The 27669-nt window shown below is 43.3% G+C and overlaps 1 protein-coding gene across 2 annotated transcripts in view; it reads right to left on the bottom strand.

Moving 5' to 3' along the window:
* PLPP1 (phospholipid phosphatase 1) overlaps positions 1 to 26940 on the bottom strand; it is a 70694-nt gene extending 43754 nt beyond the window's left edge. Inside the window, exons 1-2 of one of the 2 annotated variants that reach the window (XM_049796217.1) lie at positions 26610 to 26940; positions 7922 to 8076 (exon numbers count right to left, since the gene is read on the bottom strand). In XM_049796217.1, coding sequence (XP_049652174.1) covers positions 7922 to 8076; positions 26610 to 26667 — 213 coding nt within the window. In that variant the 5' untranslated portion in view covers positions 26668 to 26940. The remainder of the gene's footprint in view (positions 1 to 7921; positions 8077 to 26609) is intronic. The other variant, XM_049796218.1, reaches the window with a different exon arrangement.
* Between the last annotated feature and the right edge of the window lie 729 nt (positions 26941 to 27669).

The raw sequence follows: 27669 nt of genomic DNA, 5'->3' as shown, positions 1-27669 counted from the left end.
ACAGCCTTTCAGTCAGAATACAAGAGGTAGAAAACAAGTAGCTTGACTGGTAAGTAAATATTTTAAACAATTACAGTACTTTTGTCCAATAGTCTAACTCATAAAGCATAATGGATTAGATTTCCTCACAAGCTGAAGTAATTTGTGACTGATTATGTTGCAGTTTTTCCCATAAATATCCTGTATAACACAGGTCTACTTCTTTCCAAGTTTCTAATCTTGATTAGATTTCTTCACTGTTACTGGGCATGAAGATGATCTCTTCACAGAACTAAAAGCTGATCATTACCACTCCGGTAAAGACAGGGAACATCACACTATATGCTGCCCTCGAGTTGTCCTTTTCACTGTCCTCAGGAAGGACATCACTTGACATTTATCCACACTGTATTTCACCAGCCATGTCATTGCCATCTTTTGTATTTACTGCTCCAAGTACCCAACTTTGCTGCCTCACTGCATACACTCACCTCCAGGGCATTTATGACTATACTGAACAGGGCAGACTCCTGGAGAGCTCTACTTGGTACCTTCCTTCCTTGTGAAAGCCAGGGAGCACTTACTCCTACCATCCACCTCTCACATTTGAATAAATTATTTATACATTTAAGGATTCTTCATCTAATCCCATGGCTATTTAGTTTCTTAAGATTTTGGTGAAGTAATCATTTGAATGTACAGATCTAAATAATGACATTTATTTTTAAATGCTGCCTTTAGCCTGAGTACACAACCCTCCTGGTATATTAAAGGGATTAGGAAGAGAATAGATATGATTGACACCAGGAAACAGTGGATATGTTTCAGATAAAACAGCTTTAATCATCTGTGCTTAAGCACTGGGTAGCAACAGTCTTTCTCCAGAGTTTAGAAACAAAAGAAATTTTAAAGATTTTGCTGTCTTTTCTCCCAGCACTTCAAGAAAAGCCATCACCACTTCATGGTATTATCTAAGGCCAACTTCATTAGTGTAGCTGTAAACCAGAAGGGACACCTAGACTTCTTAAATAAACAAAACAAAACAAAAAAAAGCATAAGTAGCATTTTGAGGTTTAAGTCTCCTTATACCAGAAATTAAGACAGAAAGCACAAGCTAACATTCCCCCTGAATATGCTGTAGAGATTTCATTACTAACTGCATCAGCAAAAACAACCCATAGTATTCATTTGTACAACACTAGAAATTCTGCCTGGAAAAACATGCATTTTGTGAAAGGTTGGTTAAAACTTTTGACTTGAGTGTTACTCTGTATAACTGCTCACATTCTATGGGGGTTGGTTATGGTATCATACAGCTCTTTGCAGATTAAATTAAGACACTGGTGTAGGGTTCAATTATATGGAACTTAGTTATCGGGCCTGAAAGTAGCTTATGGTCACAAGAGTGTTCCAGATGCCTTTAGAAGGCTTTGAACAGACTAAAGAAGAAGATAGAAGAAGAAAGATCCCAATTAGAAAAACACAGGTGCACATTCCACGATAAAGGAAACTTGGCACAAACAACCTCAATTCAGGGGCTTATCTTGACCAATTGGACTAAGACAAGTTTTGCATGGTCTAACTAACATAGCCAATTATATCCTGTGTGTATGCACATGTACAGAGTGAGTATAACTAACTTTATCTTATGTTTATACACATGGACAGTATCGATGTAACCAATCACTGCTTATGCTTGTGCGCGTGGACACCAAATGCTTGCATGCAGCAGCCAATCAAAGCTTCTAAACAACTTAGAGAATTGTATAAGAATGATCAGCTAGGCTCAATAAAGTGGCGACTTTAATCATCACATTGGTGTTCTGTCGTCCAGGTCCCGCACAGAATAATCCCTAAACCCTACACACTGGCTTCTCCTCAGTACCAGAACATGCTACTTCCCATTTCTTAAAGGAAGCTGTAAAGTTCAGGAGGGCACCTAGCAAGAAATATGCTTATACCATCACTCCACAGTTCACCAAGATCAACTGCTGCATTTTGTCATTGAGCTTTCTCCAGAAGGGATGGGTAAAAACCATCTCTCTGCACGGGCATTTTACTGCTGAAGGCAGAACAGAAAGAGGTACAATGGGGTGAGCCAGAGGAAGGGAATCAGAAGAGGCAGCACAAAAAGGAACTTCCCCCTCTTTCACTTACTTTCCCTGGTGCTCATCTCTGGTTTCTGGTGTAGTCCCTTCCCTTTTCACCACCCCCTTGACTCTCGGGTCTCTAAGTCCTGGATGTCAACATCAAGTTATTGGCAACTAGGTATGAGACTTGATTGAGACATGTAAAAATCTATGCCACAGACTGTTTTTTTTGCTTAAGTGACAAGCCTTTAAAGTTGCAAGTCCCTCTCCTTATGTTTCTCCCTATTCCATTTTACCCTTTTGTATACTCTACTAAATAATACCTTCAAAAAAAACTCAAACCACTGTGATTGCTTAGCTTTCTCATAGTTATGACCAAGCTTCACTCTGCACTTCAAAAGCCCTTGACTGGACCTCCTCCCACTGTTAGGCTGCCAACTATTTTACTCAGTTTCATACACTGCGTGTGTTCTTCATCCCTGTATTAACAAATGTACCTGAAGGACTGAGAAAAGTACAATATTAAGTCCACAGACTTAAGCAAGTTGCTGCAATTTATTTATTTAAAATGAACTGCACCTGGCAGGAGTGATTTGTGCAAGTATCAAACTGGAAGTGGTGCTCCTCAGATCCTTCCTCACCTGATTTCAAACTGAGCCCACCTGAACAACCTCGCCATGGACAGGGGAGAAGTGGGGCTAAAGCTGGATGCAGCAACTGCCATTTCTTAGCCTCTGTTCCCCACAGCACTGATCTCACCCAGGAATTACTCATCAATTCAAAGTGCATCACACTGCACATTAACCCTTCACTTAGTATAAACGTGGGTTGTTATTATGTTGGCTTTAAACAGAGTTTGAACAAACACAAATTAGCAGTTCATTCCTCAGAATAAGCTTGGGTTCAGAGATTATATTGATCTGCAGCAGTACAAGATGAACCAGTTAGTATCAAGTAGAACTTATGCCAGATTATGATGTTCAACAGCATTGCCCAGAAAGGTTGCCAGTGCCATGAATATACCAAAAAACCATGAAAATATTACTCTCCTCTTGAAAAAGTTTACCAGGTAAGAGGCAAAGTCTTGTTCAGAGCATAATAAAATTACTAATACATAACCTGAAACCTGAAAGTTAAGTTAAAGGATGCAAAAGTCCACTCTAGTGTCAAACAGCAGCTTTTAATTTCAATTAGTTGCAGAACTATCAACAGTGGGCCATAAAGCTTTGACACTGCTGGAAAAAAAAAGTGCACGTGCCAATCTAACAGTCTCCAATAGGCTTCATTACAGTCCCCTACTTTATCAGCCTCCACCACAGCAGTCACTACATTTGTGTCTCAGGAAATACATGAATTAGCCCAGTAAGTACTTACGTTGTTAATCAAATAGGTGCTTTCAATAAAAGTTTCCCTGCAAAATATAACCCTTTCACAAACAGAGCATAAAAGAAGATTAGTTCCTTTTGCCAGAAAAGAAGTCAGTAGATTGTCTCCAAAGTATGATTGTGCTAATCCGTAGGAAGGAAAAGTTACATTGATACGTGTGGTAGAAGGAGACGTTTCTGAAAACATTAAGCCTAATGCCTAATAGGTTAAAGCTGGCACAAGAGCAAAGCTACATAGGCTCCTTTTGCAAAGGCATTGTGATACTGAAGACGCTAGCCTTTGCCAAATCAAAATAAGAATGTTTTGGTTTTGTTTTTTGAAGTAGAAGACAACATGACCTGACCACCTAAATATCTTCTGGATCATTCAAGGTGGAGAAATTAAGTCCTACAGGCCCATAACGTTCCTTTCTCTCAAAGAAGTCCCAAATAGCAGAGCTCATCCCAAAGAAGTGACTTCCTCAAAACTGTTTACTAGTGAACACTTCCCCTGTGAGGAACATCAGCTTTTGCATTACCTGTTTCAGTAGCAACAGTTGTCGCAAACTACTTTGTTCCCCAGAAACTCAGTGCTGCAGTCTGGCTGAGTTAGAAGAACTGAACTCTTGCCCTCTCATAAATCAGTCCATCATATAGAAACTCACCAGTGGGTTGTGTCCCTTCAGCTCCTGAACAGAGCAGCCAGGCAAAGCTTTGGTAGGGAACTACAGAAACCCTGCTCAGAATCCAGCACAGGTAGCAGATGAAACTCAGCAACTCTTGAGCTGCTCTGTTCTTCTGCTCCTTTGGTGAGAAGAATGCTTCAGAGAGGTCTCCTTTGCTCTGTGCTTCTCCGTCCCCCAACCGCACCCACCCTTAGATCTAAGGGAAGCTGTATGAGTGTCACTGAGGGCAGCGGTCTTAAGAAGCGAGATGACTGGAGGAAGAAAAAACTGATTGGAGGTGAATTCACCAGAAAAGACTAACTGAATAGGACACATGCAAACAGGCATGGTTGGACCTCACTGCAACAGAAAGACACTGACATTAATTTGTCATTTATACTTGGAAGAGTTGATCTCATGCAAACAGCTAAAGACCAAAAATGCCAGACCAAGTACATCACCTTAAAGATTAATTTCAGAATATTCTTAGATCTGCGGTCTAGAGCCACTACCCCCTCTAACTAGTCATGGCTTTTAAACTATTCTGAATTACCTTCTAAACATCTCTAAAAAGACTTGGGAAGGTAGAATTATCAGAAAGATCTTCTGGGGTTCTTGAAACATCAGTCATCATAGATGTGTGCTGCTCCAGACACAGGTCTAGACATCTAAAGACATTCATTTTTCCAGAGCACTACCAAGGCTTGTCGACCCTAAGTCTCCAAAAATTATAATACAAAAAATGTGCTTCCCATCCAGACACAGAAGACAATTTGTAAAACTGAGAAGCACCATACTGTGAAGTGGCACTTGGAAAAGAATAAACAAGAGTTTCTTTCCCAAACATTTTATTTCCTGGTAAAATGTGGCAATGGGAACAGAAAGAGTTCATTAATGGAACTGTGAATTCTAAGAGCATTCTTTTTTTTTTTTAAAAATCCCTGAAAGTTTTTAACACATCTTATAAAGCTTCATAAAATGTTCTGAAGACAAATCAATGTTCAGGCAGCATAGTTTATTTTATGCAGAAAGAGAATTCTTAACAATTAAGTACCTATGCCTTGCTCATTACCACAGGGTTTGTTGGGTTTTTCTTTTCTTTGAAGTTGTTTTACATTCCGCTATGGGCCTACCCCAACAACTGAACCAGACAAGACCTTTTATTATTATACAGCAAGATGTTCAGGCCATTTCTTACTGCACTCTGAAGACAAGCAAGCTGTTAGTGCAGCAAGGGGCATATGTATAATATTTCAAGCATTTCTGCTTAGATTTCATGAGGCTTGAGCACTAAATAACTGGGTCAGCAATACCTATACATTGTTGAATGCTAAGGGGAAGGGCTATAACCACCCTACTACTCAATTAAATTTTTTTTTTTGCATGTTGCAGATGAGTTCTTTTGCTTCCCTTAGCTTCCTAGTACAAGTTCTTCTTTCTACTTTGTGATGTGACAAAGCTGAGGTGTAAGTCTTACTTAGAACAAGTATCCTATTTGAGGTAGCCTTTCATTAGGGAAGAAAAGTTTGCACAAAAGTGCAATTTATCAACTCTTATTTGCCTAGTATTGGACCCAATTTTTACCATCCATTCCTTCATTGAGAAGCCTGTTCCTTTCAAGAAAGTCTCATGTCAGGATAACACTTTTTACTAGATGTGGGATAATCAGCACTACTGCCCAATAAGCTTTCATGAGCCAGCTGTGTCCCTGCTGAGGATATTGACTCCGGAACATACTACTTCCAAAAACTTAAGCTGCCTTGGAAAAAGTCTCAAGCCTCCACTGAGTCAGTCCAAAACAAAAAACAGTCTGAAGTCAAGATTCTCATATTCCCAGACCGATCAACTTTCCCATCTATTTTTAATAAAGACAAGCCTGAAGCTAGAAAGCATTCAACTGCAACCCACTTTCAACTCAGCAAGTTGTAATAACTCAGATATCATACTCCCTAGTTATACAGCTCACCCTAGATCTAAGTTTTCAGTAGCCATAAGTGATTTTTCACCTCTTGCATGAAGGTAAAGAGTTCCCTGAATCTAAAATTGAGACTAAGAAAGCCAGTTAGGTTAACATGTTAACTACATAGAGCAGTAACATACACACTACGATGATTACTTTCTCACTAGTTCCAGAAAACCTGTGCTGCTTTAAGGCTTGTAAAATATTCAGACTGAAGAGAACTGATATGGATAGCCTGTATTGTTGTTACATAACTACAAGTGCTTTAGAATATTTTTTATATTTTTTTTAACCTCTCAACATGGAGGCCAGAAGTGATTGTTCCAATTATATACTCCAATCCCTGGCACAAAGACAGGCATTAAAAATTCACTGTGTGAATCCTCAAAAGTACCATAGAAGAAAAATATCAGAATAGACTAGCATCACTGGCAAGTCAAATTCAAAGTTATAATTTTAGATAACTTGGCAGTTAAAGTTACAATAGCTGTCCACACCACTCCTTAAATGTTTACGCTTTTGTGTAAATTAGCTATAAGTCAGATGTTTCTCCACTGCTTTAAAGCCAGAAAAGAAAAAAAAAAATCCATCTCAGTTGACTTTATTACAGGAACTTCTTCAAATCTAAAAATGGAAGATTAAAAAAAATCAAGCAATTCAACAGATTATCTAACTGCACCTGAAATGCCTCTTTAGAAGTCCAAAATTGCACAGAGCTGCAATAGCTAGTTTACCTGTGCACATATCAATTAAGGTACACATGAACCCTACTGGAAAATAAATTTTCCTGAAGTTGTGCTGAAGATATATGTCAGTACATGTAAAAATTACAAACTTCAGACTATTTTTCCCAAAAGTGAAACTACACTGATGATAACTGTTGTGTCTACCTTCGATTTACTGCATAGGACTAATGCATGCTCTAACAAATAAGCATTTAAGGGAAAACTAGAGTAAGGCATATAGAGGTTCTGCAGATTTCTGTTTACTTGTTTTAAATGACTGCTTCCATCCTTAAGCCAATTTAATATATACTTCTTATGATTAATTCAGCATATACATTTATCAGAAGACCAAAGATTATGACCATCTCTAATATAGTTTGGTCAATCACTGCAGGCAGAAACAACAAGATTTATTTTCATGTTCAAGACTATTCTGAATAGTTACATTTTGGTTTTCTAAATGAGCGCAAACCTTACTAAAAGCTCGAATACAATCAGGCTTAAAATATTGTTAGAAAAAAAACTACTGAAGAGTTAAATTGTTCTTTGTAAAAATCATGTGGTCTTGAAAACACTGAGCCTCTTTTCTACAAGCAACTAGATTTTCAGCCTCTGTATCCCATTTTGAAGGGTTTAAAGAGTCATCACATTTTTTTTAAACCTAAGAAAACCCACTGAGTCCAAATTAGACTTATTTCTCTAGAAAGTATATGGAAGCAACAGTCACTAGTTACAGGTTTGTGCACTCCACTACAGTGGAAGTTTTAACATCACAAGTGTTTAAGTTATCAGACTAACCCATTCTGAACAAGAGATGTATTCATCATAGCATTTTGGAAGCCTGTAGCATTCTTCTCCCCAATGACAGAAGCCTAGAGTAACTAATACAATTTAAATCCTCATCTCCATCTTTTCTGCTCCTAAAACAAATGAGATTAGTGATACTAGCAGTTACAGATTGGTTCCAGATTTTCTGTGCAAACAGAAGTAGCAAAGGTACCTTTCACATGCATATGACTATAAATACATGGGGTTTTGCCTATATAGACTGTCTTCAACTCACAGTCACAGTGCTGAACTCTTGGAAGGCATACATTTTACTCCCATCACCAAAGCTCCCTATATATTAGCTACTTACAGAGAAAATGGGCAGGGTGAACCCCACTGTGTAGAGGACAGTGGATGTGATGGTACTGTCATGGAACGGATACTTGATGCTGTCATCATTACAGAAAAAGCCTCTCTGATACGGTTTTATTTTGGCCAAGTTTAGAACACCAAGGGGTAAGCCAGCTGTTGGGGGAAGGAAAACAAAAAACAAAAACAAGAAATACATGTGGTTAAATCAAAAAAAAAAAAAAATCATTTTTAAACATGCATGGAGGAAGCTACCAAACATGCAAAACTCAAGTTTCCTAAGTATCATGCAACGCACACACTTACCAAATCCTGTTTATAGACATTTATCTCTTCTAGAAATCTACTTCAGAAGGACTCTGAGGTTGCCCACCAGATACAGAAGTTAAGAATAGACTTCAAAGTCCTTTCATCAGTAAGGTGAGTTGCCCCACACTGAGCCAAGATTACACTTAAGGAAAGCATTTGCCACCCACATGACTTAATAGTTCTTGAGGGCAGGCTGCCTTTTGTACCCCCTCCTTCACCACCACCCCATGACATTGCCTTGTATCTGAATTACCAGCCTTGTTCTATACACTACAATCTGGTTAGTGTTTACAGAGAACAAGACAAAAACACATACAGATTTTGTTGTAGTTCGGGATTTAAAAGATGTCATGCAAGTAGTTTTCATGCAGGTAAGGGGAACAAGAAAACTGCAGAGACACCAACAGGAAACAGGGACAGTGAATGGACTGCATCTGAAGGTAACGAGATTTGTACTTTAAGAGTCGCATTTACACAGCTTTTGCACACTTTGGAAGATTTCTGCATGAAAATAACTAAGTTACTAACATGCAGACTGAACCCTGGGTACAAGTGATAGCTGTCTGAACTTACACTGTGTGACATATTACCTATTCCCTCTCTTAAAAGGTCACTTCCACTATACTGGCAGTCATGCCAAAGACACCATCAAGGCCTCTTACACTTATATTCAGGTCTGTAACTTATTTCTGACAAGAAGAATCAGCTATGGAATAGACATGTGCAGGAGCAGTGACCTCAGGAAACCCAAGTTTGTCATTTTACTCTACTTTTTCACACCCCCCATTTCCTTTGGTCCCCTGAGCAAGTAACAGATGGGCAGTGGATAAATCAGGCAATGCTGTAAGAATTGCAAAATCCCCAAACAAAAACAAAAAAAAGTAGGTTTTGGTTTAAAACAAGGTAAAAAAGGGCAAACTAAACTTTCTACTTTCCCCAACATCCACATAATATGCAGTTCTGCATATAGACACTCTATACGTAAATGAGTGCAATTACTGAAGCAGAAAAGGCTACTCAAGATATAAACAAACTGCTGTATTAAGAACAAAAAACACTTCAATGAAGTTCATGTGATGAGAGATTGCTTTGATTTCTGGTGACACTTGTTAAGACTATCAGATAAGTCACTTAAAGAGGTTTTAAACAAGCTTATTTCTACATACTTCATTAGAAGAAAAGACATCAAGAGCGAAACAGTAGGAACAGAGTGATAAATCCTGGCCCCTTCTTTGGGCTGCTACGCCACAGTGCAAAAGCTCACGAAGTGCGTATTGAAACTGTGTATGTACTTGGTAATACCCAACTCCTCTTCTAAGAAAATTGCTATGGTCACAGAAGGCAGTTTGCCAGGAATTTAAAGCCTCCTATGGAGCAGAGAGGAATTTTTTCCACATAACATCCAAAATCCCAAGGACTGTTCACTGCCTTAACAACTGGGGATGCTGATGCAGCAAAGCACTTCAGCAGATGCTTACCATCGCCTACAGCAAAACTGAACAACAATGCAAACAGCACTATGCTTGTTCAACTTTAAGCACAAAGTTATTCATGAAGTAGGATGACATACCTTCCAATCAACTGCATCTCAAAGGTCTCCCTCCCTCCTCTGCTTTAATGATTGAGCAAAGAGCTACAGCTTGGCAGAATGCAGATGGCAGAAGTAGCCAAAACAGAAGAATCACAGCCCTTCAAATACAAAAAGGGCCACAGTGAAGACCTTGGAAAGTTCACTGGGATCTAAGGACATTGCTGTATGTTCACATGTCTGGAGCCAATTTTCAGCTCTACTCCAGGCTATGGCAAGATTCCACTAACATAAGTCAGAGCCCACGTTTCCTGTCTTTATCTCTGCTATTGCATGCATACCCAGTGTCAGGACGATTGAGTGGCAAAGCCATTACCTATTTGATACAATCCTATCTTCTCAAACAGGTCACTGAGATTTTCACATGTGGAAACACCACATTCTCATGGTTAATTTAAGCAGCAGCCTGTGTTTTGCAGAAGTTGACTACTTAACAGACATACCTCTGTTTTCCAAGAAAATTGCTACAACTCAACACCAAGAATTTTTCTGTTTCATTCAATTACATTTTCAGCCTTCCAGCTCAACCTTTTTTTAGCCAATGTTGCTCCGTTTTTAGAATAAGATTTTGAGGTGTTTTGCTTTGGTTTTGTTTCTGGGTTTACATTCATTAGGACAGGCTATTTTGTTTTTATCAGCTGAAGTATGATCTCTAAGCGCTCCAGGTCAGAAACTACAGGACACTGCAGCAATTCACTTGCAAACACAACAGAGTTCTTAGCTCAAAAATTCCAGATTTCTTGCCACCAAAGTAGACAGATTTACAATCATGGGTTTTTTTCAAGGAAGATTTCTTTAGGAACTGGAAGAGAGCTATTACATGAAAGAGATAAAGTACCCTATGTTTCTGTATTGGTTTTGTGTGGCAAGGTTTTGGTAGCAGGGGGGGTTACAGGGGTGGCTTCTGTAAGAAGCTGCTGGAAGCTTCCCCTGTGTTTGAGAGAGAGCAAGCCCATACCAGCCGGCTCTAAGACGGACCCGCCGCCAGCCAAGGCTGAGCCAATCAGCGATAGTGGTAATGCCTCTGTGATAACATTTTTAAGAGGGGAAAAAAGTTGGGGAGTGAGAAACGGCCACCGGAGCGAGGAGTGAGAACATGCAAGAGAAACAACCCTGCAGACCCCCAGGTCAGTGAAGAAGGAGGGGGAGGAGGTGCTCCAGGTACCAGAGCAGAGATTCCCCTGCAGCCCGTGGGGAAGACCGTGGTGAGGCCGGCTGTCCCCCTGCAGCCCAGGGAGGTCCACGGTGCAGCAGATATCCACCTGCAGCCTGGGAAGGTCCACGTCAGAGCAGGTGGATGCCCGAAGGAGGCTGTGACCCTGTGGGAAGCCCGCGCTGGAGCAGGTTTTCTGGCAGGACTTGTGACCCTGCGGGGACCCACGCTGGAGCAGTCTGTGCCTGAAGGACTGCAGCCCATGGAAGGGACCCACGCTGGAGCAGTTCGTGAAGAACTGCAGCCCGTGGGAATGGCCCACGTTGGAGAAGTTCATGGAGGACTGTCTCCCGTGGGAGGGACTCAAACGCTGGAGCAGGGGAAGAGTGTGATGAGCCCTCCCCCTGAGGAGGCGAAGCAGCAGAAAATAACGTGTGATGACCGTAAACCCCATCCCTGTCTCCCTATGCCGCTGGGGGGGGCTTGGTGGAGAAATCTGGGAGTGAAGTTGTGCCCATGAAGAAGGGAGGGGTGGAGGGAAGGTGTTCTGAGATTTCGTTTTATTCCTCATTACCTACTCTGGCTGATTCGTAATAAATTGACCTAATTTTCCCCAAGCTGAGTCTGTTTTGCCTATGACGGTAATTAGTGAATGATGTCTCCTGTCCTTATCTTGACCCGCAAGGTTTTTGTTATATTTTTCTCTCCCCTGTCCAGCTGAGGATGATAGAGTGATAGAATGGCTTTGGTGGGCACCTGGCGTCCAGCCTGGGTCAACCCATCACAGTTTCACAAGCAGTCTTTTAAGCCTACCAGCAAAACAAACAACCAGTTTGAATATGAAGGGGGGTTTTTTGTTGTGTAACTGCAGCCGGAGAAAATTACTCCCTCTAACTTAGTTAAGGCAGAAGCTTGAGGGCTTTTTTTTTTTTAATTAGGGAGAATTCCTGACAGTAAGTGTTATGCTCTCAGTTTTCATTAAACAAAGAGGAAAGGAACTCGAGATTTAATTTAAGTTTTCTTTTCTTCCCATTAGTCTTCCTTATGTGAAACTTTTTTACAAAAACTAGTTCGAGAGAACTTTTACATAACCAGCAGTTATCCAAATTTTTTCTGGTGCCTATACATTTAAATATTTCTTCGTACATTTTTGTTCCTTTTACATCTGTTTCATTGAAAGAAAAGGATGCACCTTTTTGTTAAATCAAATTGATTTGACTACATTATCCAATGCTTAGAAAGTACTTTAAAAGTGTGTAAACTAGAGTTGGAATTTAGTAATACGTTCCCACTTTCAAACATGAGATATTCAGAAGGGGGAGAAGAGGAGAAGCAGCAAAGGGGTCAGATGAGGACAGTTTCACCAAAGCGACTGCAAAATTCATTTGTATAGTCCATAGTAAAAGAATACGAGAACCTGGAAGTTGGTTATACATCTTACACTAACTGTCCATTACCATTTTTTACATCCCTGTTAGATTGCAGTTGGAATTCTAAATGATGCACTGCTTTCCAGCAGTGAAGACTATGTGAAATGGTGTTTAGTTGAACGTTAACCTTCCCCAAACAAGTAGTAGCATTTTTACTATTGCTCATTTTACAGGGAGAGGAGACAACACTTAGTACATGTAAGCAAACAATCCTGAAGTTTTCACTGTAAGAAAAAAAAAAAAAAAGAAAAAACCACACTAATGTATATAACAGGCCGGTATTGCCATCACAGGGGCCAAGCATCTCCATGACCTTTAAGCAGGGTGACTGTACACTGGAATTCTGAGGAATGCACACATGTTCAGTTTCATTAGCTTCTACAAACTGGAGGAAAAGGTGACCAAGACCTAGTGAAAGATTACAAGGCTAAAACGCAATCTTGTAGATCAACTCTCATGCTTTGTCCTCTTAACAACGTACCTCCTCTTTCTTTTTACCTAGCCAGTACCAGCAGTAACCTCTGAGGGTGCTCTTGTGATCTAAGTAACTTTGTACCTTAAGGGACCATAATGGCTCAGCTATTATTCATATTCTCTAAAGCACCTTCAGCTGTAAAAAAAGACTGTTCCTTGAAGTTCCCCATGCTTCAGACTTAGAATTGGAGTTTCTCTATTTTCCATTAAAATTTGTCTAGTTGATCTTGTCAAGGACTAGTGACCAACAGGTTCTGGGCCGTTTTGCTAGGTAGTAGCAAGAAACAGCAGTCCTCTGATCTGGTTTCTCTCCCCTTTCATTATAGAAGGAAAACAATTTGATCACTCAAGTGCTCTGGAACTGGCCCATCCAAGATCTTGTAAAAGACTGGGAGGCACTTCTCCTGTAATGCTCATGCAAACAGACTCTGGATAAGCCCAAAAACTACAGCAGTAGTAACAAAGTTGAACAGGAAAAGAGACTGCAGAGATTTGAAGCCTTTACCTATGAAAGAGAGCTGAAAGCTTCACATATACGGACAAGAATAAAAGTGCACAGGAAGGAAAGGGAGAGGAGAGAGGCAAGTCTGATACTCGAATTACTGAGCAGGGGATGCAGAGAAGGAACAGCCTTAAGTTTTTGGCTATAACTGTACAACAGGGCAACAAACATTTGTACGGAGTGAAGCTAAGCTATGCTGAGTTCACAAGGAGTTTCCAACTCTAATTTCTAGGTTCAAGCCAGTTGTAGGTTTTCAATGGAAACTACACTACAGATAATTCATAGCAATATCAACAGCCTTCAGGGAACTCGTATTTAATCAGATCTGGCTGGACAACACAGCCTGGCAAAAAAGCCTGTAAGGAAGGAAGGGAAGTCCAGGGTGGGAGACTAGGCAAGAAGTCACTGTGAGAATGGTTCTCCACCCACAGAAGGGGAGTTATCAAGAAAAAACAATACCCAAGGGAAGGGGGAGGTGAAGTCTTCCTTTGGAAAAAAGAAAAAAACAAAAATCAACAAAAAAACCAAGACTGTTTAATGAAAAATATGTCATGTTACATTTTAAATAATTTTTTTTAATGACGAAAACAAAAAAAGTCATTTAAGTTCCACAATTTATCCTACAAATGGAAGCACTGGACACCAAACTACGGATCTTTTTACAACGTGTGAAACACTGCACTATTATTCTGATTTGTGGTGTTTATCACACCTATAACTTTAGAGTTAGGTGCTTAAGTTTGGAGGCATAAGGAGTTGGATTCTGATACTCAGGTGTCCATTTGGCTTTGCTAGCAAGCTGCATGGGATATTTTTCCCTAAACAGGGAAAAAACCAGCATTTATAGGTGAATTAGCCTCTTTTACAGCTGGCAGTTGCCATAAATCCTTAAGATCAGCAGGGAATATTGTTCAAGAGGAGGTAGCTTCAAGGTCTAAAAATACTGTGTGTTCTACTTAAAATTTAGGAACATTTTCCTAATTAAGTCTATGGACACAGTTTTAGATAGGTCTTCCATTTATAAACTATTTAAGTTTTATCTCTGAAACAAAAGAGAGTCTTGAAGCTTTTAATCGTTCCAAGTTACCATCTAGTTCAGAACCAAGTGTGGTGCTCAAAACACCTGGCTATGCTTTCAAGAGCACCTCAAGACAACCTAGACTGTCCTGCCCTTCTCCCACCTCTAGCCATCCACTGCTATCCCCTTCCTTGCCACAGCACTAGCTTTTCACACCAACCTGTCCAAAAAAAGTAAAAGCCCATGCCCACACAACACAGGTTCTTCAGGAGCACTTGCTCATCCAGCCAAGAGCATGACTCTTAGAGCCAGTGTAAAGGACAGAATAGGAACATGTAGCCAAGGGTGTGGAAGAAGGGAGAACAAGGACGGTCTAGCCATAGTTTCAGATCAGCTTAAACACCTTGTGAAACTCCTTCCTGGTCAGTGGTGCCTTCTCCTCCAGTTTTAAGCAGTTCAAAGGAATGCACTATTTTTTTGTAAACATCCCTTAACTAACCCCAGTTGGCCTTCTCATCTGTGGAAGCAACCAAATCTTCACTTGAGGCTCTGCGCCATCTTAAAAATTTGAGCTAAATTGGTGTTTCAAGTTGTCCAAGACACAGCAGACCTGGTCCTCAATCAGGAAGTTCTTCTCATTTAAACAAACAAATATCTAGAAACTGGGAGAAAGGCAGTTACCCTTAAGGAAGCCTATGGAAAAAGAGAACATTCTAGCTTGATTATTAACCAAAGCTTTTTCCTCATCCTGTACTGAACTCACAAGTGCTAGTTAAGAGAAACTGTACTAGACTAACATGAGACTGAGAAGAATTTTTATATTTCTCTATACTTATCCTGAAAAATAGATTCAATGCATTCTGTACTTGATGTGCTGACAGAAAGACAGTTTCAGCTTTTGTAAAGAAATCCACAATCTACATTTAAGTTGGGGGGTGTCAAGCATGAATTCTGGCTGTATTGGGAGAAATAATCTCTGTAAAACAACAGCAAATGACAGCCTCAAAAAAGCTCAGTTATTCAGCTAAAGGCTGCTCATTTAAGAAAAAGGTACTTTTCATAGCTTACATTCTTATTAGAGAGATGATGCTGTTAAATAACCCCACAGACAGATAAATAGCATCATTCTGAGCTGAACCTATAAAACTGGTAATTACTACCGAGGGCAATGGAAAATTTAAGCTCTCCCACTCTTATACATTTATTTTTGCTTTAATTTTCAGCCAGGACAACCATGTTTGCTTTGCTGCTCATTTTGTAATGTACAGTCTTGGGGAAGGTAGTATGCAAGAGATTTATAGAAACTGAGACAGGTCAACCTCACGCTGCTGGGAGGACCTGTAAAAGAGTGTTCTTTGCAGAAAAGCAGATGCGCTGAAAAATTTTTTCCACAAGCAGTCAAGAGAAAGAATCAACACCTCTTAGACAGGAGGTTCTGGGAATACAGGAAACTACTAAGAGAAAGAAGACAAAAAAAATAAAGTGTTTAGATTTTTGACACCTAGAGGTGAGGGATGTATAAGAGAAAAATCAATATAATATTTATTTTCAGTAGCTGAGGTGAGTGGGTAGCCCACAACTCACCTCCTAGCCACTTTAAAGGACTTTATCTTACTTTTCTACCCCAAGGAATGCAAAATATTCCTAATATAAGCACACTGATTGTTCTGATAACACCAGAAGCTGTGCTAGGTTTCAGTAAGCAGGATATATGTATTTAAAGGCATGAACTACATTCTAATCTCTGTTACTATTCCACTTGCAACTATACACTAATATTTTTATTTTTTTGCTGATCTATGATTTGGCTAGCAGAGAAGCCATATCAGCAACCTGGGCCAGCTGACAACAGTTTCACTGAACAACTGCCTCACAACGCATCACACTTTTGACTGAGCCAAGGCAAGGGCAGTGGAGGCAGGAAGCAAAGGAAACCTTCCTCTGAGCTGGACCAGCCTCGATAATGAAGAGTGCAGTTTCTAGTCCAGTCATTTACTAACAGAACTACATCATATTATAGTTTCTCCACATTCAACAGTTTAGTACTACATGGGAACACTAGTTCAGTTATCTACATTACCAATCCATTAGAACAAGCCACAACATTTTTTTTAAAATATTCATATAGCACAAGTGTATTCCCCCTCATATCTATATTTCAATCAAAAGAATGGGCTTTTAGAAACACTAAGTACCTGTTAGTCTAAAAAACATGCAGTTGTCTCTCCTGTGAGCATTTACAGAAGTACAAATACAAAATAAAAAAATACAGAGGCAAGACAGTAAAATATCCTAGCCTGCTCTATTACTTACACTGAGGAAAACACGCTGCTCAAGCAAGCCAGTGGCAGGTCACGAGCAAAGGCTGTGCCCTGTGCTCTGCTCTGTTCCGGGGGCAGAGAAGGTTGAAGTTAGACCAGCCGATCGACAACCACCTGGAACTCATCAGCAGTTCACCCAGTGGGGCAGAGGTCAATTGCCCTCATTACTGACAGACCTAAGGTTTAAGACCCTCAGACTAATAACCAAAGGACACTAGAGGTGGGGGGAGGATAGAAAGGGAGAGGTCAGCAGCTCCTTGTGTTGCAGTGCTGCTCCTGGGGTGGGGAGGAATCCAGCTGGCTGCAGCCACAGCAAGCGAGAGTGACTTCTCCCACGATAACCCTTCCTGTTCAGGGGAAATTAAATATTTAATCACTGCTTGCATTATGTGCTCAGTATTATGTTCACTGTTAAAGGCTTTGACTCTATTGTCTACAGAATTAAAAAGCCCACAGATACAAAACTGTGCACACACCCCCAAGGATCAAGGTCTTCTACATACAATCTACCTAAAGCGCTGAGCTTACAGGCAGGGAAAACAATGCAGCAAAGGAAACTGATAGAGGCCAGCCACTGCCAAGGCAGGGAGGGATTATTTCTTTTTTTACTGCAGGTGACACCAACTCTGAATGTCATTTAAGACCAGTGCGCTTTTAAACTCACTCCAGAAGTTATAAATATTTTTCCATTTTAATCTCTGTTTTGTGGAAGTGCACAGCAAAAAGCTTTCAGAGTATTTCATATACAGCTACATGCCCTAAACTGAAATACCATTCAGTCTCTAGAAATATAATAGGCTATTAGTTGTTAGGAGGGTAAATGCTCATTTTCCAGTAAGTCTTACAAGCATAACAGTATTTTACTTACACAGTCTTCAAAGTCAGGCCTTAAAATGGCAGTGCTACAGAGGGACTCAGAATTTCCATAAGATTGTCTACCTTGTCATCCACCAGAACGTCATTTTATACTGTACACACTGCTGCATGCCACCATGTTTAAGAGGACTATTCTTAGTTATCAGAACCACACTTTTTCATGGTACACTGAAGTCTGTAGTGTCTAACAGTACATTTTGAGAATATAAGCTCTGTATTAAGCTAGTTCTAGTTTAAATAGAATTTTAAAAGGAAAAATGAGAACACCCTACATATTTTAGAGCTATCAAAGCAATTGTTTTGTCCTGATTCAGAAGACCTTCTGAGAAGTTAATTTAACCAGAGTTTGTAAAAAATATTTATACAACGTTGCCCTTGACACTTGAGTATAACTAATAATATCACAGCATAGAAAGTCTTCCAGTACTCCTACAATAGAGCAGGTGTTGCCTTCCAGTCTCAGTAAAAATTATCAGCATTAAATCTGTGAACTTAGTTTCTATATATTAATGATTAGAGATTTCATTTCCTAGTGTTGATGACCGGAATCTTAAGATTCAAGAAGAAATGGGAAGAATGACAAGTCTGCAAGCAGAAGCAGTAACCTTACTTCCACTCCCAGGATCTCCATCAGCATTAGACCCAGCCACCATACCGGCTTGGAGTATTCTAACTGAATACTAATACTGCAGTATAGGCTCACCTAACAAAACTAAATCAAAGCCTTTATTTCCCTAAGTCAGCAAAAAGCTACAGAACTCGCTCAAGAAACAACAAGAAAAGGAGACACTGACTCAGAAGATTTTTGCAATTCAATGGGCAACAGTTCCTGACTGGAGCTATTTGCAGGGCTCAATCTCACTGCCTCCCTTTTGTATCTCAGCATTAAACGCCCTCTTGACCCCTTAAGGGCCATATATGCTCCCCTTTAAGTCGCTGTACTTCAGAACATTCCCTGGTTATAATTAGAAGTTTATTTCCTCAGGTCTTTCCACCACTAACTTCCAAACCAGCCCCTTCAGCTCAAGGTAAGTATAGTCCATTAACCTTCAGACACCTTAAAATAAGATGGATCAGCTTAGGTACGTATGTGTTCCTTATCATCCCAGTACTTCAGTTTCAGAGAATATTGCACCTACTCTTAAGTTTCAGTGACTCAGTCATCTAAGACTCAGTCAGAACAGGCTTACAGTGATCTGTAGATTTGCCATAACAGAACAAAGTCAAAGGGATGAAAATTCCACCTTATTCTGAGAAGCAGAAGCTACCAGAGACGCTGAAATTTCATACATAATCCCTTCTATGTTGAAGGCAAAAACTGAACAAAACTTCTGTTTGGTACAGCTTCCTCCTTCCCTAGGAAAGGGATGATGTAACAAGAACCTATGACCCTTCTTCTATACCAGGGACGGCTTGCTAACATCTCGAAGCCATCTCATGAGATGAGGCAACCTCCATGTGGCCCCTCTGAAAGCTTCATGATTAGCAATGGCAGCCAAAGGGGAAGAGGCAATAAAATCTAGGCTAGGTCTAGCAAGATCCATTGTTTCATCAGCAGCATCACAGAAGTAAGGCTGTATTGACATGGCTCCTGCACACCTTTGGCTCCATTTAGTAGAATTAGGGTTTGTAGCCATTCCAAGATGGTTGCCCTCACCCGACATACTTGCTTTTTTAAATTTAAAATAAAAAAAAAGCTTTATTTTCCTGTTGCCAGATATCAAGATGCTACATGAGCAGATGCCAAAACCTGTGTTGAAGTACAATACAAATTAAACTTTTGACACTTCTGAGTCGGACTGCTTCTTGGTTACAGCTTTTGAAAGACAGATCAGTAAAGCCTATAACAGAACAAGCCCAGCCTATTAATGTTTCTTGTACTGGTTGTACAGGATGACTCCATGTGATAACTAAAAAAGTGTCTGATAAGTGCACCAGACAGTTTCAACATTATTTTTCTGTATCATATTCTGCTGAAGAAGCTTACTTGGGTCTATTTTTGGCTTCTATATGAACTAGCAGTCTTGATTTTAAAAGCAGGACCTGACTGTGCTAGAAGGACTCAGGTACCAGAGAATCTGTCAAAAGTAGTTTGAAAGACACAGTGCAAGTTTATCAACAGACAGCCTTTAGTTCTGTGCCTCTGAGATGAGTCTCATAACTTGGAAAGGAAAATTCCTCCCAGAAGGTGTGTCAACTCATTAGCAGTTGATAGGAGAAGAAGATCTTAATATAAGCGGCACTGTTTTCTTCCAGTTTTTAAACTGCAGGACTACACCACTCAGGATGGAAAATAGCTGGTGTGTCTACTCACAGGTGGGACTGAGAAGTCTATTGCTGCAGCTGAACTGATTAGTATTTCCTGATGTAGCAGCAACTATATTGATCCAACAAAAGAGTCTAAGAAATTTATTAAGGAAATCTTGATTCTTCAAGACAGTTTTAAATGGTTTTAGTTTTTGTCATAAAATTGGGCTAAAAATAGTCACTTGCTAGTCATCCATTATCTGAATTTCTAGTGTTTGTGGATTTTTCAGTTGTCTTCAGCCAGCTATTTTACCTGATTAAACCCCAAGAAGGAGGAGCTTCCTTTGCAGGATAGGGAAAAGAAACAATCCCTTGCAAGCCCCCCTCCACCCCCCAGCCCAGCAGATACAACAATAATCAAGCCCATACCAATGAATCTGACTTTTCTAAAGCCGTACTTCTGTGGGTGGTATATCTTGCCAATAAGATTCTATGAAATTCTATTCAGCACTTTTTTTCCTCCCCATCGTCCAAGGTGAGTTTGTTCTAATTCTCCTGGACTAGTAATTCTGGAAAGAGCATTATCGGTTGTCAGGGATAAATCCAAGTCACTTGGAAGACTACAAAGCTCAAGTTCTCTCTCATCATCAGGTACCTTCCAGAGTTAGGTCACCTCTCTGTGCTACCTGCTTCTGTGGCTCCAACACAGTCACATATAGAGGACTACCACAGCTTTATTCCTGTCATCACCATCTGGTCAGTGCAACCATGCTCTACACATAAAACTATGCAGTAGCAGGCAACCGCTAGCCAACTCTTTACCTCCCCTCCCACCAGGGCTGTGACTGTGCAGGTTTCAAACCAAGATGCTTTTAGTCAGTATGAGTTCATACAATCCAACTCTTTAAAACCAGGTCAGCGTATTGAATCAGCTCAGCACTGGCTCAACAACCACCCAAGCAACTATAAAGGTGAGGCAGGACTTCTTCAACTATGACAGATGAGCTATTTTATCCTTTAGCCATAGTGTGGTACTTCATTTTCTACAGAAAATATGTCAGAAGCCCCTTCCCTCCCATTCCCTTAAGCAAAGGTCACCACCTTCACGTAAGCATGCTGCAAGAGCCCTTCTGCCTGTTTAAGGTTAAAAAGTCACCAGGACTCAAGCAGCTGGCAAGGAACCTACCTCGCTGCCGACAAGCATCTTCCTCTTATGCCAAGAGGAAAGAGAACAGTGCCGAGTTCAAGATTTGGCTCTTGTTAAGGCACTGGAAAGTGAACTGGGATTTACCCATTGCTTTAAAAAGCAAGTGCGAGAACTTCTTTTTTTGAGGCAGGGGTTAGCCAGAGTACGAGATACACTTTAACAGCAATACCTGGCAGAGCAAGAACCAGATTGCTGACTTTGAATAGTGTTCATTAACTAGTTGAGTTCTAACCTGAGGGTCTTCTGTAGGCTTCCTAGCAAGATAGAGAGAGCCTCTGGGTAGAGCATCTTTCTTTATGTAGGGGAAAATAAAAAGTGACTGTTGCCAAGAACTTTAACAAGGGACAATGGCACAACCAAAGTATTCAGTCTCATGTGTTTGAGAAAGCACAGTAGGAGAGGGAAGATTTTTCCCTGTTTTACATGACAACCATGCTTCAAATTGAGAAATCAACTTAATGAGTATCATCTCATGTTACCTGGTGGACACTGTCATTTGAAGACAAGCTGCTCTTTCACATGAACCTGTTACAGCTTAACAATGTATTCATGCACTAGAAAAAAGATTTAGCATCCACATGAGGTGGAAAATAAGGATGGTGTGGTGACACATCTGTCAGTAAGTCACAAGTAATAGCGGAGGAGGTTTTATTTGAACTAGGGCAATGGGGAAGTGCTAACCCACATAGGAGGCCTTCCTTGACTGAACAGCAATATCATATGGCTGCCTTCAGTGAAGCAAGAGTAAACACTCCCAAAAGCAAAGAATGGCACCTAAAGCAAAAACATTGTACAGGGTGTGCAGAGTGGTCCAGCCATCTTACTCTCCCAGGTCACATTCTGCAAAAGCAAATTCACCTGTCCTATACACATGCACCTGCTGTTTAGCGTATTGCCCTGTAACAGCATTCCAGCAGTCCTTAAGTAGTAAGCTTAAAGCGATGCAAGCATTTAGTATTTCTGGGTTAAGTTCACGTGTTCTTCTGTTTGGAAGACTAGAATTCTCCTTTCCTTACTCAGAAGTAGTTTCAGGACAAAAAAAGGTAAGTAAGACTGCCAGTCTCACCTTCCCCCCCCACCAGCCACCTATCAACCTTCTTTTTTGCATGGGTACGGCTTGTAGCTCAGGGTGCCTCAACACCCAAGTAGCAGATAGCCCCACTGCTAGAGAATGGCTGGGCGGCAGGGAACTTTTCAGTTGGCTTCTTGAACCAGCACAGGGTCGGACACGGAGAGGAGGGGGAAAAAAAGAAAAGAAAAAAATCCCTACACATACACCGAACATAACTAGATTCCACAGCATTTTTAAATATAACTGAGTAATTCTTTACTATTTCCAAGATATTGCAGAAGAGTGGATCAGAACACTGAAGGGCCAAATTCTTTAAAAGACACAATTTTTCCTCATCTTAGATTGTACATATTATTGCATTACACCAGCAATCACCTATTGATAAGTACACTCCCTAATTACTTACAATAGCTTGTCAGTGATTGCATAGTCAGGCAAGGGACTAAAGAAACACAGTTCTGTTGTATTGCATCCCTGCACTCAAGTTAGGCAAGAATTGCAACAAGCACAGACCAGGTGTGAGTTGTCCTAGAGTCTAGCATCACAAAGAATTTTTTCCTTACTGCTCCAGTCGCCTCTGCAGAGCTTACTTTAAATCTGACTCAGTCTTAGCGAGAATTTTGTTTAAGGTAAATGTATTTAGTAGTTCTTCCACCGATTACAGTAATATTACCATGGGTCTCCCAACTTTGTTCTTTAAGTGTTGTTTAGCTGCCTTAATGAAGGAGCCTGATTTGCAGTCAAACAATAGACCTGTAAGAGCAGCACAGAGTGTACATATAGTGCCTAATGAAGACATCAGTCACAAGCTGATTAAGTTATTCTAATAAGCTGTTATGTTTTGCATGACAAATTGAAAGTGTAATAAACCATAAGAATGAAGTCTCAGTGTCAGTGAAAAATAGTTTTACTGCTATCTAGAAATGTAATTTCATTTACACATCTGTGCCACGCTATATAAAATGTCTCTCCCGTCAGAAAAACAAGGAGGGACAAGTAACAAAAGTATGTCCTGAAGTCCAGGCCATTTCTGCTTTCCAGCGACGGAAGAAGTAGACGACTGTCTACTGTGCCGCACAGAGTAAGGGAGCTGTTGCCTGCAGCACTGCAGAGCTGCATACGGACATGCAGCACGCACACACCCAGCACTGCAGATCAGCACACACTCACAGAATGCAGATACAGCCTCATCCCACTATTTAAGGACAGATACTGCAGAAATCTGCAGCTTTTCCTTTTTTTAGATTACAGGATGTGAAACTAGTTTAATGCTGAAACACAAGTATAATTTAGAAGGAAATAATTATCCTGATAAGAGGAAGTGTTTTAATTTATTTTCTCAGGGCACCAAAGACTGCTTTCCCTGAATTCTTTCTGTCTCACTGGGTAGAAAGATGGATGAGGTAGGGTATTTCCTTAAGGCCAATTAAAAGCAACCTTAGACTTAAGTTTCAGGCAACCAAACTGCTCTAACAGCTTAATGCCACATAAAGGGGGAGATGTTGCTCCCTCCTGTGCCACCTGCTCTTTCTTGATCTCTTTCTTAGCCTCTTACCTCTGCTCCATCTTGGGCACTTGTCAGACCTTTCAATAAACCCATTTAAATCACCAAAAATCACAGTAAAGCTCTTTTTTCCCTCCTTTTGGAAGGAAAACTTATGTTAGAAGAGCTGAACCCGCGCAAAGAACGGTTTGACTAAAGCAGGGGCAAGTAAGTCACAGACATACAGAGTCAGAGTCATCTGCTTCCACTGCGGTGAGCTCACGGATAAGTCAGGTCACCATAACTTGAAGTGATATCCTTAAGGGTTTTTTTCTGTCCAACACTGCTGAGACAATGAAATTAATTTTTCTCCTGCATCTTCACTTACTATGGGGAAGGTGCAGGCAGGAGAAGGAAGAGCAAAAAGGCAAGCTCTGTATCAAGGGACTGCAAGAGTTACCTTGGGGATCATGAGTATGCTACTGGTAGCCCTTTTTCTGGTAGAATGGGCTACCACACCAAGACTGAGAGTTCAGTCCTCAACTGAAGCTGGTCTACACAGTTTTAAACTTTCAGTATGACACAGATAAAGAAGTTTTCCCTTGAAGGTTTCATGGTCTCTTTAGTGGAGATAGATAACTAGGTTATCAGCTTATCAATACCTGCAAGTCACTTTATCTGGGCAGCTACCTTGGTCATTTGAGTGGATATCAAAGTGCACATTGGGGGGGAGGGCAGGGAAAAAGTTAAGAGTTAGAATCAAAGTCCACAATCAACAGGAACTATTCTTCTTACAGTAAAAAAAAAAAAAAAAAAAAAAAAAAAAAAATCAAAACAGATTCCCCCAATAGACAGAGAGGCTTAAGACCTGTGTTCTTCTAAGGGCCTGTCTCAATCACATGGGAGCCAGGGAGAAGAGGGAGAGAATTCGCTCCTATATCCAGTATCTTTCCCATTCCTACCTGTTTTTGTCTCACCTAGAGTTTCACTGTAACTCAATGTTTTTAAAGTTGCAGGTGTCAAGAGACTTCATGTTATGCATTGCCTGCATCTCCTCCCCCCCCCCCCCCCCCCCCAGCAGGAAGTAAACAAGCCCAAGGGAAAATAAAGCCTGTCAACCCTCCAGCACACTGAGGCATCAGGTTAGGGCATCTGTGATCCAAATGCTATATGGGGGCAGGGGAAGATGCCTAAATTGGTATTACACTGCAGGGCAAGGTCAAGAATCTACTCCCCAGGTAGTAACTTGGCACAGGAGCAGGGAGAACGCCTCATTCTTTTGGCTGGAAAACGCTCAAGTCATATGCCTCCTAGAGTCTTAATTTTAATATATTTTGTTTTCCTTGATTACTCAAGATTAGTTAGGATATGCACATACGCTTCAAACAGACCAACGTATATGCGCAGTGCAAACTTTTGCCCGATTATAAAGATTTTGTAATGACAATTATCAAGACAGACAAAACTCCTTTACTGGCCATAAAGACAGCATGGAAATTTAAGCCTTGCCACAGCACGGCATTGTAAAACTTCTGATCTGAATAAAGATTGCTCCTGCTGGACTACATGGATCCCACTGTCATCCTCCAAAAGCTCCCTCTCATGTGACATTTACTCAGAGCAATGCATCGTTCACCGTAACTGTGTTCTTTGGTGCCATTTCGCGACAGGTACCGTTGCTATTTGAAGCATCCGGCAAGACAAAACGTTGCTCGTTATGTTCATACTGATGTCAGAGCCATCTTCAGCCAAGAGGGACTTTATGAGCCAGACCTGCCTGACTGAACACCACCCACCGAACACGACGAGAAAGCGCCTAGATTAATTCCCGAAGCGCTGCTCTCATTTGATGAAGAAGCAAACCCCCAAGACTAACACTTCCTAAGGCTGACCCAGAAGCGCAGCTGCAGGCAACGGAAGGTGCTTCCCAGCCTCTCCACAGCCAGAGGTCCGGGGGAGCCGCAGCCCTTTGCTCCCCTTCGCTGGCGATAACTAACACCGTTACTCTCTGCCTCGCGTCGCCACGCAGGAGGAGACAGTTCGCGCAAACCGACAGGAGACGGTGCAGTTTCAGCAGGGCTCGGGACCGAAACTGAAGACGGAGGCAGCGGGAGGGTGCCAAGCCCTGGGCCACCCGCGGCAGGCGTTCGCGGTGCGGCGGCCCGCTCGCCGGCTGCGGCTGTCGGGCTTCCACGCGCGGCCACCGCCGCGCCGGGGCGACGCCGCCGGGCTCCGGCCCCTGCAGGGGCCCGTCCCTCAGGCCGCCGGCAGCACCTCCTCGTAGGAAAGTCCGCCGCTTCGCTTTCAGCCTCCGCCCGGAGCATCGATCGGTTCCGCCGAGGCCGCGCACAACCGGGACCTGACAAGCCAACCTCTCCCCCGCCGGCCGGGCGCTGGGGTGAAGGGTGCCGCCCGCCACGCCGGCCCCCTTCAGGGCAGCCAGCCCCCCGGCCACCAAGGGCAACGCACGCAGCCCGGGCTGCGGACACCCACCTCTCCGGGCACAGGCTCTTGCCACAACCGGATTACAGCCGACAGAAGGGGCTAGGGAAGGAGGAGCAAGGACATCACAGAGAAGAGGGAGTTCCAGATGCCAGCGGGTAAGCGGCAGCGGCTCCCTCCCGCCAGACCTCTTCCCTTCCCAGCCCGCGGCCCCCGGGCGGCAGCGACCAGACTCCTCCGGGCGAGGGGCGGGAGAGGCGCCGGGGGCGGCGGCGGCGGCGAAGGGAAGGCGAGAGAGAGACAGAGAGGGAGGGGAGCGAGGGGACGGCAGGCAGCGGGGGAAGCGACAGACAGGCACAGCGAAGGCGCACAGGCTGGAGGAAGACCCGCTCCGGGGTGGTGCCTGGCGCCGCGGGGAGGGGGAGGCCAGCATGCGATTAGCCCGGTGCCGTGCGGGGAAGGGGGGCGGAGCGCGGCGCCCCGGGGACGGATCCCCTCGTCCCCCGTGCGTCCCGTCCCGCGTCCCCCCCCCCCCCCCCCGACCCCGACCCCGACCCGCCGACCTACCCAGCACCACGCAGACCACGTCCAGCGCCACGAAGGGCAGCCGCGTCCTGTCAAACATGCTGGCAGCGCCCGGCGTCAGGCGCGGCGGCGGCGCCTCGCGCGGCGCGGTGACAGCCTCGGCCCGAGGGGCGGGAGCGGAGCGGAGGCGGCAGGGAGGGGCTCAGCCGCCGCCAGGCGCTGCGCTGCGAGTCAATGGCGCCCGCCCCTCCGCGATCCCGGCACCGCCGCAACCGTCTCCCGCACTGCGCTACTGCCACCGCTGCGGCGCCCACCGGGGCTTTAAGGCGGGCGGGCGGGGGCTCGGGGGGGAGGGAGGGAGGGAGGGAGGGAGGGAGGGAGGGGAGGGCAGGGCGGGCTGGCGGCGGCGGCGGCGCCTCCGCCCGCCCCGACCTGCCGCCGCCGTGACGCCCCACCCGGCGGCCGCGCTTCAACGGCAAGCCGGTGCCGACCAATCGCGCCGCGGCCCGCCTCCCGCCCCGCCCCCCGCCGCGCGAGCCCTGCCGTGCCAGCGGGCGCCCTGGGCTGGGAGGGGCGGGCGCGGCCCGCCCACCGCCCCGCCCCGCCCCGCCCCGCCTGAGGCGATGGCGGCCCTCCCTTCGGCCGCCGACCGCCCCTCGGCGCGACTCGGCCCCCCCCCCCCCCCCCCCCCCCGGCCCCTTGTGGTCGTGGGGCCGCGGCCGCGGCCGTCGCCCGGGCTCCGCCTTCACCTGCCTGCCCGGCCCCAGGCAGTAGGGGCCGTGGCGGGGGAGCGTGGCCTGCCCGAGCGATGCCAGGGTGACAAACGCCCGGGAGGGGTGTCGGTGGCGCCCGGCCCCGGCCGGACACGGGGACCCCAGCCTGCTCTGGGAGGAGGGGGGGTCCTGCGCTGCAAACACGGGGGCTGCTTTTGGTTTTTGTTTTCTGACAAGGGAAAAGCTGTTTCCACGTCTGGAAGAGTGCTGGAAAATTGCAAAAGAGCGGAGCAGTTGAGTCTCAGCCCAACCCAAAACAATCTTTTTCCTTGTTAAAAGCTTTTCTTTGGAAAGAAAATAGTGACCAACACGAAAGAAATGTTTTCTGC

The sequence above is a fragment of the Accipiter gentilis genome, chromosome Z, assembly GCF_929443795.1.
Source record: "Accipiter gentilis chromosome Z, bAccGen1.1, whole genome shotgun sequence".
Taxonomy (NCBI): domain Eukaryota; kingdom Metazoa; phylum Chordata; class Aves; order Accipitriformes; family Accipitridae; genus Astur; species Astur gentilis.
The sequence above is the reverse complement of the archived record's forward strand: the minus strand, read 5'-3'. Positions and strand labels throughout refer to the sequence as shown.